Raw genomic sequence first — 13536 nt, forward strand, 5'->3', positions numbered from 1 at the left:
ACATGCATGTCGGACACACTTGAGCCCCCAGTCCGAATGTATTTAAGATAAGTGTCTTAAGATGATATATGAACAATAGAAGCCGATGAAGATTCAAGTGCAGTTTAGAATTGCCATAAAATTAAGTTTGGGCAATTTTGCACTACTGAGGCAAGAATTTAAAAGTCTTGAAGATTTATTGAAAAATTGTAATGTGTGAAGAAAGGAGGTTGGAAGAATAAGACCTGGGATTGTTGAAATTGAAGGGTGATATACCTGTTCTAAGCTTTTCTGAATTCAGATACATTTTTCAGAATGAATTTGCCTCAGCAGATCTTTGGGGGCTCTCAGAAGCACAAAAACATAAAGTACTGCAGGGTGTAGCTAAGATTCAGTGACAAAACTGACTGGTAGGTTTTGATAGTGGAGAAGGATGGGTTCCTGCAGATAAGGATTATATTGAATTAATATGTTTTAAATATATGCTTGATTTCTCACAGACATACCACCCTACAATACTTTCAGCATCTCTTGGCCTTTTTTTTTGCCATTGAGGAGATCAACCAAAATGCGGACATCTTACCCAATATCACGCTGGGTTTTCATATCTATGACTCCTGCTCTGATGCTTGTTTTTCACTGTCTGGTGTTTTGAGTATATTATCTGGAAAAGAAGAAGCAGTTCCTGGCTATACATGTCATCGTCAGGGCCATGTTGCAGGTTTCATTGGAAGCCTCTCTTCAGAGATATCACATGAAATTTCCATACTCACAGGGGTCTATAGATATCCACAGGTACTGAAAGAGCCAGTCTCAATATATATTCTCTAAAATGTTGTTGTATTTGTTTCTCCTTTCCATATTGTGCTGACCTGGATTATAGATGGTGGTTTATTGGTTTGATAGCTTGCTGGAATAAAATAGGGATCCTTTGCTAAACTGCAGTAAAAAGAGTGGCGTACCAAGGGGGGGCGGTGGGGGCAGGCCGCCCCGGGTGCACGCCGCTGGAGGGTGCCGCGGCGCGCGCCTGCGGACTCCGAGTTTGCTATGCTAACTTCGCTGGTTCACTGCAGCTCCCTACCTCTGCCCCGGAACAGGTTACTTCCTGTTCCGGGCAGAGGGAGCTGCAGCGAACCAGCGAAGTTAGTGTAGCGAACTCGGAGCCCACAGGCGCACGCCGCACCCCCCCAGCAGCGTGCACCCGGGGGGGGGGGGGGGGTGTCATTTTGCCGGGGGGAGGAGAGGTGTCATTTTGCAGTCGGGGGGGCGCGCTGCACCCGTGGGGGGGACGCATCAGCGATCCGCCCCGGGTGTCATCGAAGCTAGGAACGCCACTGAGTAAAAAGTGTCCTCAGTGCACCCTTATTTCACAGTAACACAATAACCCCCCCTCCCCCCCCGTTTACTAAAGCTTAGCTCGAGTTATCTGCAGCAGGGCCTATTTTATTCCTATGGGCCCTGATGCAGATAAGTCGAGCTACGCTTTAGTACACAACCCCCTAAGGCAGTAACACAATAAATGACAACAGATAAAAACCTGCAACACTGGTTGTCAAGTTTTCACCATGCCAACAATATAGACAGCCAAATGTGGTGGAGTCTTGGTTATAGCAACACTGGGCCTTCAAGAAAGAGATAAGTGCCGTCCTTTATTGTGAGAAAGACCCGACAAGGACTGTATTTCGGCGCACAAACGCCTGCCTCAGGGGTCAGAGTGTATCTTCACAAACAATCACAAAGCTTTGATTGTTTTCAAACAGACAGCGTCTGGCTAGACACAGCGTGCATTTAACGGTTGCTGGCCATTTATCTAGACTGTCTGACTAGCTCTATTCATACAGATTGTGAAGATACACTCTGACCCCTGAGGCAGGCGTTTGTGCGCTGAAACACGGCCTGTGTCGGGTCTTTCTCACAATAAAAGACGGCACTTATCTCTTTCTTGAATGCCCAGTGTTGCTTTTTTGTTCTTGTTATACTAGTAAAAAAGGCCCATTTCGAAACGCTATGAAACGGGCGCTAGCAAGGTAAATTCCCACCCATCCTCCCTTCCTTCCCTCCCGAGTTCCACATCCCTCCCCCCTCCATCCCGAGTTCCATACCCCTCTCCCTCCCTTCCTTCCTTGCTGAGTTGCAGAACTCCCTCCCTCCCGAGTTGCAGACCCCCCTCCCTCCCAGTTCAAGGGCCCCACCCGAAGCAAATCCACACACTTCTTTCCTGACTTCACTGTGACTGAAACTAAAAGGGTTAAACTCACGGGGGGAAGGAATGGAGAGCAGGGCTGTCAGGAAGCTGAGGAAGGACAGGGAGAATCGCTGGACATGGATGGGAGGGGAGGGCAGGGGAGAGAAGAGATCGCTGGACAGGAGAGGAGGGGAGGGCATGGGGAGAGAAGAGATCATTGGACAGGAGAGGAGGGTAGAGTAGGGGGAGGGAAGAGATCGCTGGACATGGATGGGAGGGAAGGGCAGGGGGAGAGAAGAGATTGCTGGACATGGATGGGAGGGAAGGGCAGGGGGAGAGAGGAGATTGCTGGACATGGAGAGGAGGGGAGGGCATGGGAGAGAGGAGAATTGCTGGACATGGATGGACAGAGGGGAGGGCCGGGGAGAGAGGAGAAATGCTGGACAAGAATGGATGGAAGGGGCAGGGGAGAGAGGAAATTTGCTGGATATGGATGGATGGAGGAGAGGGCAGGGGAGAATGGAGAGTTGCTAGACATGGATGGATGAATGGGGGCAGGGGAGAGAGGAAATTTTCTAGATATGGTTGGATGGAGAGGGCAGGGGAGAATGGAGAGTTCCTGGACATGGATGGAGGGGAGGGAAGGGAAGAGAGAGGAATTGCTGAACATGGATGGATGAATGGAGGGGGAAGGGGAGAGAGGAAATTTGCTGGATATGGGTGGATGGATGAGAGGGCAGGGGAGAATAGAGAGCTGCTGGACATGGATGGATGGAGGGGAGGGAAGTCAGGAAGGAGATGCACATGGATGGAGGGGAGGGAAGAGAGGAGAAATGTTGGACAAGAATGGAGAGAAGGAAAGACAACGGAAGGAGATGCACACGGAAGGAGGGGAAGGGAGAGAGGAGAAATGCTGGACATGGTAGGAAAGGAGGAAAGACAGAGGAGGTAGATGCACATAGATGGAGGGGAGGGGAATGAGGAGAGATGTTGGATATGGATGGAGGGGAAACTGCTGAATTTAAGGGCTGGTTCGGAACACTTTGAGGGCAGATACTGAAACTTGAGGAAAGATAGGGACAGCGATACAGATGGTAAATAGGACGCATAAGGATGCAGGAAGTTGGTGGACATGGTGAGAGAAAAAATATCAAATGTAAAGAAGACACTGCATAAAACAGAAGACATTGGGACCAAAGCGAATGATCAGACAACAAAGGTAGAAAAAAGTATTTTATTCAGAATTTATTAATTGGAATGTGTCAGCTTTTAGAAATGTGCATCTGTGATATTTTGCATGAAAGTTTCAATTTTTCTAGTATTGCTGCATGCTGAGTCTGACTTCTTGAGGTAACTTTCCGGTTCAGTATTTTGCCTTCATATCTGTTGTGTCATGTGTTTTTCATGTGTGATCAAGGTGCAGTATTTTGCTAGCATGTAGTATTTGCAGACCTTTCTGTTTTGTTTTTCACTAGGTTGTGTACTGGTATTTTAGAGCCCGGTGTAATTATAGTGCTGCCTTTCCATGCATAAGTTTGTAGCTCGTCCTGTTCTTGGAATTAGTGCTGTTATGGTTTGGTAAGGTTATGAGTGTGTTTTTGGACAAGTTTGTGTATAGTGTTTTGCAGTGGAGAGATTGTGTGTTGGCCTTACTGAGGTGGCACCAAAACATCAGACACACTACCTCTTGAAGGATCTACATATAGTCGTTCATAAAAGGAGCTCATTGTGAACACTATCCACCCTAAAAGGATGTTTTGTGGCTCTACATGAGAATTGTGATATTATGATCCCTTGTTTCATATTGTTGACTGTCTGCATTTTCCGTATGGGTGGTATATTGGTGTATTAGGGTCTGCCCAGTGTAATATTTATGGTACAGTAAGGTTCTGAGTGTGTTTTTACACAAATTTGTGCATAGTGTTTTCCAGTTGAGTGATTGTGGTTAGTATATGCTTTGAACAACCATTTTATTCTTTCACATATGATACATATTTAATATCTAAATTTAATAAAAGGTATTAGTTGTGACTATTTTATTTTTACTTATTTTTTTCTATGTGTTGTCGGACAATTATGGATATAAGCTCCACCCCTGGCCCCACCCCTAACCCCGCCCCCTTTAGCCCCCCCAAACAGTTGGGCCACTGACTGCCTATGGTTATAATACCGCACAATTCAGTTATTGTGGCAGCCATACTGGTGAGGTCTTAGGACACGTGGAGGGGCATAATTGAATGGCGCCAGTCATCTATATGTGCGGCCATCTATCTGGCCGGCGCCCATAGGCGCTCGGTATAAGAGGCTTGGAGAGGCTAAGCCTCCCCCTCTGCTGTAGCAGAATGGATCAGCTGTGGAGTCTAGCTGCTCTGAGGGGATTAAATTGTTGATTTACCTCCATCCTCACAGCAGGAGCTGCAGTGAAAGCCCTCTAGGAGTTGTAGAAATTGGTTTATGGTTTGTTTACCTTACTGCTGGGAAAGCAGGGGGGGTTGGCTGGAGGTGTCCTGGGTTGCCAGGGAGATATTTAAGGAGGATGACTTCCTGACATGCACTGAGGACAGATAGCAGCAGAACGGATACTGGGCCAGCATGATCAGAAAAAGTCACCAGACAACAAAGGTAGAAAAGATCATTTTATTTTCATTATAGTGTTTGGAATATGTCCACTTTGAGAATCAGGTGCTCAACATTAAAAGTTTATATTTATTTACTTATTTATGGCATTTTATCCCACATTAAACATGAATTAGGGTGTTTTGTGGCTCTACATGAGAATTGTGATGATATGATCCCTTGCTTCATATTGTTGACGGTCTGCATTTTCCGTATTTATTTATTTTTTTTAATTTTAGTTACATTTGTACCTCGCACTTTCCCACTCATTGGTGTATTAGGTCTGCCCAGTGTAATATTTATGGTACAGTAAGGTTCTGAGTGTGTTTTTGGACAAAGTTGTGCATAGTGTTTTGCAGTTGAGCGATTGTGGTTAGAATATGCTTTGAGCAACCACTTTATTCTTTGACATATGATACATATCTAATATCTAAATTTAATAAAAGGTATTAATTGTGACTTTTATTTTTATTTATTTATTTTTTCTGCGTGTTATCAGACAATTATGGATTTAAGCTCCACCCCTGGCCCCACCCCTATCCCCCAGGGCTGGTCTTAGGCCGAGGCGACCGAGGCGGCCGCATAGGGCCCCGCGCTTAGGGGAGCCCCGTGCGGCGCGCCTCAGTCAGCCTCTGCTCAGGGCCGGTCCGACACGGACGGTAAACCAAGAAAGCATGGCACGGTGCAGCCGCGCCGTGCTTACCACCACCCTGCCTGCCCTCTTCTTCTCCCCCCAATCAAGGAAGCATAATTTTTCTTTTAAATTTACCCTCCATCACCGGAATCCAGCACAGCAGCGTCACTGAAAGCGCTCCTCCCCTCTCGAGTCCCCCCGACGTCTCTAGCAGAACAGAAGCTCTTCCTGATGCGTTCATTCTCATTGTCCCGCCCTCGAGGGCAGTTAGAAATGGATGTTTTACAAAAAGGGTTGTCATTTGTACCTACGGTCAAATACAATGTCTTTCAGACCAGGATTGACCTCTTTAAATTTAGTTGGAAATTACAGATCATCCAAACCTTTTCCAACACTACAACTCCGATGATGGATATGTCCATAGTAAAGAAGCCATCTACCTGGATTTCACCAGGTCCAGCTCATCCACTTATACAAGCATTCTCCGCATGTGTAAAAAATGATGTTATCCAACTAGAAAAGAAGAAACGATTACGTTACTACAATACAACTAGAAAAGAACAAGAAGCTATTGCCAATCTCAGCCGCAATCAAGAAATAGTGATCAAACCAGCAGATAAGGGAGGAGGAATTGTGGTTATGAATCGTGAAGACTATGTAGAAGAGGTCATAAGACAACTTTCAGACCTCGAATTTATTTTTTTTTTTTAGTTTAAATTTCTTTATTAATTTCAAATTAAACAAAGATACATCTCTTTGAATAGATACATCCATTTCAAACTTCAAATAACATATAAAGAATATAATTACGAAGAAATTTTCTTATAAAATGGAATTATAGTCCACTAATATAAAATGGTGGATTCGAGACGGTATAAAACCAAAGGAAGTTAGCATAACAAATAAGTAAATTGAAGTATACTAGCAGCGGTTCTTTAAATATTTTTGGGACTTGATATTTGGGTTAAGGCCTGGTTCCTCTTCATATCAAGGAAAGACCGCAATTGTTTTTTCTCCTTAAATATCAACATGCATTTACATGGAAATAGTAACTGGAATATCGCCCCAATTGTAAGAGATTCCTGTTTTATGTCCAGAAATTTTTTTCGCCTCTGTTGTGTCCATCATGCAATATCTGGAAATATAGAGACCTTGCTTCCTTTAAAATCCGGATGAATATTTTTAAAATAAAGTCTCATTAAAGATTCTTTATCCTGTAGGAAAACAAATGTTACAATTAAGGTTGCTCTAGTCTGTGTATTGTCCATTGATTGCTCTAGAAAATTTGTTAAGTCCAATTTCTCAGGTAAATCAGGTTTAGGAATATCTTTTTGTGGGGAAATCTTCATTTCCAGATAATAGATTTTTTGAAGTGGAGGTAATGATTGTTCGGGGTATTTGAATACCTCTTTCAAAAATTTTTCAAACGTATCCTTGGGAGTGACAAACTTAGATTTTGGAAAATTTAACAATCTTAAGTTCAGGTTTCTTGATTGATTTTCAAGATTCTCTAATTTCCTATGAGTTAGTATTCGGTCCCCTGAAATCAATGATTGTTGTTGAGAAATTTTTTCTAATTGTCCTTCCAAGTCAGTTTGTTTTTTCAACAACCCTTCAGACTGACTTTTTAAGAAGTTTATCTGCGTTGAATTATTCAAGGAGACAGTAATGAATGAGGTACAAACCTTGTGGAGAGATTCTAAAGCCGTCCAAATCGTCTCCAGCGAGTCCTCGTGGGGTTTTGCCAGGGGCTGCATCGCCAAGACAAAAGAGGTAATTTCCTCCTGTGTTGCTGTTGTCGGCGGTTCCTCCATGGTCTCCCCCACCGTTATCCCGGGCAATCGCTGGGCTCCCTGCGCCGGTCCTAGAGTCGAATTTGGCATCGCTATTGCCTCCAGAGCGTGCCACTCCTTCGACCCCGTACTGTCTTCGGCGGTCGGTACAACGCTTCCGAGTGCACGCGGTGGCGTCAGGGTCAATGGTCCCAACGGGCTGAGCGATAGATCGCTCTCCTGAGCAGGGATCTTCCTTTCCCCGCTAGTGGAAACGCCTGATACCGGTGTAGAAACCAGAAATGCAGACAGAGACTGCTGCCCAGGCAAGGAAGGGATCTGCTTCGGGAGGGGTGGGCCCCTCGGCTTCCCTTTCCTTTTCGGCATGGTTGAACAGGAAAAAGTCCGTTGTAGAGGCAAATTTTCGGGAGCGTCTTAGTCGCACATCCTGCTAGGTCGCCATCTTGAATTTGCCCAGACCTCGAATTTCATATCCCCCTGGAAAAAGATCCGACTCCAGAGCTGCAGGAGGACATTAAAGAACTTATAGACATATCATCACGTATGGGCTTCCTCACCAAGAAAGAAAAAGAATTCCTACAGGTTAAGCATCCAGTTATTCCCACCATTTATATGCTTCCAAAGATTGACAAATCGTTAGAGAATCCTCCAGGCAGACCCATCGTATCTGGAAGTGGATCTGTGCTGGAGCCTCTGTCTATTTTTGTAGATTTTTTCATTCGTCCTTTTGTCCCTCAAATCCCCTCTTATGTACGGGATACCACAGACATGATAAATATATTACAAGATTATGAAGGACCTCTGGCAGATACAATTATGGTTACATTAGACATAGAATCACTGTATACCAACATTCCCCAGATGGAAGCACTCAAAATTATTGAAACAACCCTTCTGAAGAGGACTACACACAAAAGAATCCCTAACCACCTTATTTTAACTTTTGCAACTCTGGCTCTTACCAAGAATTATTTCTTATTCCAAGATACTTTTTATCAGCAAATTAAGGGGACAGCCATGGGATCTACCATGGCCCCCGATCTGGCTAACCTATATGTGGGCAACTTTGAACAACTGCATCTGACAACATGTGTCTATTCGGAGAATATCAAGATTTACAGAAGATATATTGATGATATTTTCATTCTGTGGAACGGCGATATTGAGTCATTATGGCTCTTCCATACACGGTTGAACTCCAGGGACCCAGACCTTAAATTCAAAATGGAATTTAGTGAAAATCATGTACACTTTTTGGATTTGGACATTTTCAAAAAACAAAAACATACTTTTTTCAAACCACAATATATAGGAAACCGACAGGAATGTTTTCTTACACTATACTAGTCACCATAATCCATCACTGAAGCGCAATTTACCTCAGGTTATGTAGGACCTGTTCAGATTTTGATGACTTCAACACACAATCAGAAAAATTGAAAAAGGAGTCTGTGATTAAAGTGGTACTCTATACATCAGTATCCCGTCTCCCTGGAGTCACTGATCCACTTCCCACTTTTCTCTAACTGTTGTTCTCTCGTGGGAGTTAGTGTTCATCCACCTCGGTGGATCACCTCCTCCTTGTATGGTATGATGCCATGATTTGGGTTTCTGCCAGGTACTTGTGACCTGTCTTGGACACTGTTTGGAAAACAGGATACTGGGCTAGATGGACCATTGGTCTGACCCAGTATGGCTACTCTTAGTTTCTTATGCTATGAAAGATACATTGGATAAACATTTCCCATATATATAGTACTCTCTCTGTCTATACATAGGCTTTAGAACATCCCACAACTTTATAGAGGCCTTATTCCATTACTATAAATTGAAAGACATACTAAAGGACAAAACCAGGGCGGCAGTGAGATATGCACTCCAAATGAACACAGGGAGCCTACAGGTGGCCAAGCTACACCACCCAAGCAAAACACTGCCAAGGAACCATATGATTGTAAGGTTACAAAGGACTGCTCATTAGAGGGCACATTAAGGTCAAGCTGACATCATACAATATCTATGCCTATGGAATGTTTGTGCTGGTCAATGGATATATCATACTGCTCCCTGTTGTTTCATTATTAAGGGGTAACTATTAGCTCCAAGTTTGTTCAATGCAATTTTATGTGCATTATGTCCATTCAGATGCATCATGGTGTTATTGGTAACCCTTTGGTAAGTTTAAAGTTATCAAGTACCTGTGCTACACTTCCCGGGATGTATTGCTTGGTGATGAGGTAATAAATCCCAAGGACATGCGTATATAGGAATAAACAGGATACCGGATAGGATTAAAACACAGTATCCATTCCCTTCTTCACTAAATTTACCCTCCTGGCACTGAACTTATGACCACTTGAATCCACTTAGTTCCTCTACTTAAGAACTTTTAGAATATCTGTATTGGTGTTGAGGGTAGAGGCTACCTGTTAACATGATTGAGAGTATTACCCTCACTAATTTACATCCTCTTCAGTATGGTTTTGAAGGTATGCCTCCACTCACAGAATACTCAGAAGCAGCAGGCAGAGAGACGACACCAGCTTGGTGCCAGCGAATAATGGCATGGATGTGAACTTTTCCTGGCCTGCCAGGGCACACTACATCTGCCTTAGTATAGGTATGTAGAATTTGTCAGCAGGTACTGCCGCACCTTCACACATTCAGCTTACCGTTTGGGGGACATGTAGCACACCATATGGTTATTCCTAGCTTTCCTACTCATAAGCAGTAAGTATATTATCTCCTTTTTTTATTTACTTAATTAAATTTTTACACGTAAAACATGCAATTTGTAATACATTGCATAAATTGATCAATAAACACAATAATTATAATATTGTAAATTTACATAAACATTCATTAAAGCCAGGTAAGAACAGGTTATACAATTGATTAGACCACAACTCTAACAATAGGGGGGAAGTGATTTAGATAATAGGAGATCTCAATGAAGAAAAAGAAAATAAACGCATATGGCCTGGCCTTTCCACTCTTGCATCTATTGATAATCAGATAACATCAATTACTCTGCATGTTTAATGGCTAATTTTTTCATCTCTAGAAACACATTAAGATGTTCCGGTTCAAAAAAAGTATATTTTACACTCAAATATTTAACCAGACATTTACATGGGTAGGCAAGTAAATACGTTGCCCCCAAGGCTCGGGTCTCTTTTCTATATGAAAGAAATATCTTTCTCCTATCTTGGGTTGTCTTACAAACATCCGGGTAAATCCACACTCTTTGACCACAAAAAATGTTTAAGGCATTTTTTAAGTATAACTTCAGCACAGCATTCAAATCCTGCTCAAAAACAAATGATATCAGAAGAGTCCTACGTTGTTCAATTTCAGAAAGAGATGTCTCTAATATTAATGAAATGTCCAACTGTGCTTGAGAATCCTGGGGTATATTCCTCAAATTGGTTTTCTTACCACCATCTCCTGGTTCAGCTTGCGAAGGAATAGGTAAATAGTATATTCTATTGAAAGGAGGAATAGCTGAATCCGGGTATAGTAGAATTTCTTGTAAATACTTCTTGAACATTTCAGTAGGGCTCAATTCTTTAATCCAAGGACAATTTATTATTCTAAGGTTCAACCTTCTATTAAAATTTTCAAATTGTTCAATTTTCCTATGTGTTACCATTTTGTCTGTTACCAAGGATTCAGTCACAGATTTTAAGGATTTTACTTCTTGCTGAAGTTTTTCAGTTTGTATAATCGATTCCTCTTTGGTTTTTTCAAGGGAATTAGTCAAAAAATCAATTTTACTTACTAATTGAGAAGTCTCCCGGGCAGATTTTGTAACCGTCTGGTTTAAACCCTGCAATATCTTCCATATCATCTGCAGGTTTATCTCCGCCGGAGGATTCCCCTCCAAAGAAGATTCCTCAGCGTTCGGGGGGGGGGGGGGGGGGGGGGGGAGTTAGTGCCGTCTGAGGTTTGGTCTAACACGCCTTCCGTAGTAGACTCATCCTCCTCTCTCCGCCCCGGAATCGCTGGTGGCAGAGGTCGATTATCTGGCGGCAAGAGTGATATTTCCCATTCCGAGGGAGTCATGGCTCCTCTAACGGCTCCCAAATCGGCATCGCTCGCCATTGTAACGGGGATAGGCGTCGTGAATCGGTCCAGTGTTTGTTGGGACAGGGAGGAAGTTCGGGCCGCTGGCATCAGGCCCTTAACTATCCCCTTCCTTTTGGTATGGGGCATTTCCAGCTAAGGTAAGAAAAAAGGGAAAGCAAGGCTACCAGCAAATCCCCCATACTCGATCCACAACCGCTCAGGCCGCCATCTTGACACGCCCCCAGTAAGTATATTATCTCATGCTTATTGTTGACTTAAACTTGAATAGATAATGAATGTGACTGCTGAGTGGACGGGATGGACCGTTCAGAACATTATCTCCTGGCACTATGTTACTATGCTATATTAATAGCATTCTGACTCATGGGGCACGGTACATCTACACATATTTTACATACCAACATATACAGCCTTTTCCGTATGGTGCCTGCAGGAGGGAGGGACAGATGGCATTCTACACACGCACACCAGCAACTAGCCACTGAATAGCAGTCAGATCATACTACATCTTCACAATTCAGTTTTGACATGCACGCTCTCACATGTAACTCTGGGCCCCAGTTCAGATCCTTGGTGTTACACCTCCATTGATACGCTGTGGTGCACATTTAACTAGCTTAACTTGCTTTGCACTGGGAAACCTGCTGCGGTTAACTAGAATGTACATCAAGAAATCAGTGGTTAAACCAGTATTCAGTACATTGTATTTAGGACAAGAGGTCGACAATGCTTAGCGACAAGCATGAGGCTATTGACTAAGGGCTTCGGCAACATAATTCATGACAGCAGTTCTTACGTTTCTATCAGTACAGAGTCTCCATTGGCTTTGATGTTCAACTTGGTGTCACTTTAGGTTCACCAGCTAAGAACATACCTGACTGCTAGATAGGGTATTTAATTATTTATTGCATTTGTATCCCACAGTTTCCCACCTATTTGCAGGCTCAATGTGGCTTACACAGTTTTATTAACATTATCATACTAGGGTATCAGATACAGTTAGTATTGTGCCGAGATTAAGTAGGGAAGAGAGAAGAGGAAGGGAGTGATTAGGGTAGTAATAGAAGGTGGGTTTTCATAACTGAGTAGGTTGGTGAGGTGGAATAGTGAGGTTATCGGTTCTCGTTGTAGGCTTTGTTGAAGAAGGATGTATTCAGGGCTTTGCAAAGGATGGTTATTTCGTTGATTGTTTTCAGGTCTGTAGGTAGTGCATTCCATAACTGCATGCTCATGCAAGAGAAGGTAGTGGCATGCATCAGCTTGTATTTTAGTCCTTTACAGCTGGGGAAGTGCAGGTTGAGAAATTTGCAGGATGATCTTGTGGCGTTTCTGGGAGGTAGGTCCATGAGGTTTAACATGTATATTGGGGCGTCTGCGTGAATGATTTTGTGTACAATCGTGCAGATCTTGAACGCAATTCGTTCCTTAATTGGGAGTCAGTGAAGTTTCTCTCTTAAGGATTTTGCACTTTCTTATTTGTTTTTTCCAAATATGAGTCTGGCGGCAGTATTCTGGGCAGTTTGGAGTTTTTTTATAGTTTGCTCTTTACAACCAGCGAACAGTGCGTTGCAATAGTCTAGATGACTTATTACCATTGATTGTACCAGGGTGCGGAAGATGTGTCTCGGGAAGAACGGTTTTATTCTTTTGAGTTTCCACATGGAGTAGAACATCTTTTTCGTTGTGTTTTTCACGTGGGCATCAAGAGTGAGGTTTCGATCAATGGTGACTCCAAGAATTTTCAAGTTTTGTGAGACAGGAAGAGAACAGTATGGTGTGATTATGGTAACTACATCTACACTGTATACCTTGAATGCTAGCACTTACAATGGTAAAACCAGCATATAATTGAGGCTGGGTAGGGTAATTAGAATGAAACACAGTATCTGAATGTTCTGGAACACAGAACACGATATCTGAATGTTTACAAAGCGCAGCATCTTAAAATAAGTCCAAAGTTCTTTTACTGAAGACTTCTAGTCGCCATCTCGTACAGGAATTTGCCTAGGACCTGGGTCTTATCACTGTTCTGACTCAACACGTCTTCTCTCTCAAACTGTATATTCTTTAAGTGTCCTTGTCCGAGCCGGCACAAATTCTGCCAGGGGAGGGGATGAACGCTCTTTTCTGGTACAGTGTGACCTTGCATCTACTAGTAATATTCACTGCTGGCTTTATTTTAACCAATTCCATGTTTTGCTTCAACTTTAGCAAGCTCAATTCAGTATCAGCCAGCTAGC

At 43.0% G+C, this 13536-nt stretch overlaps 1 protein-coding gene across 1 annotated transcript in view; it reads left to right on the top strand.

Moving 5' to 3' along the window:
- The first annotated feature begins 7750 nt into the window (after positions 1-7750).
- Positions 7751-13536, top strand: part of LOC115458170 (vomeronasal type-2 receptor 26-like) — a 35054-nt gene continuing 29268 nt past the window's right edge. Inside the window, exon 1 of the mRNA XM_030188028.1 lies at positions 7751-8452. Coding sequence (XP_030043888.1) covers positions 7751-8452 — 702 coding nt within the window. The remainder of the gene's footprint in view (positions 8453-13536) is intronic.

This window comes from Microcaecilia unicolor, chromosome 14 (genome assembly GCF_901765095.1).
Source record: "Microcaecilia unicolor chromosome 14, aMicUni1.1, whole genome shotgun sequence".
Taxonomy (NCBI): domain Eukaryota; kingdom Metazoa; phylum Chordata; class Amphibia; order Gymnophiona; family Siphonopidae; genus Microcaecilia; species Microcaecilia unicolor.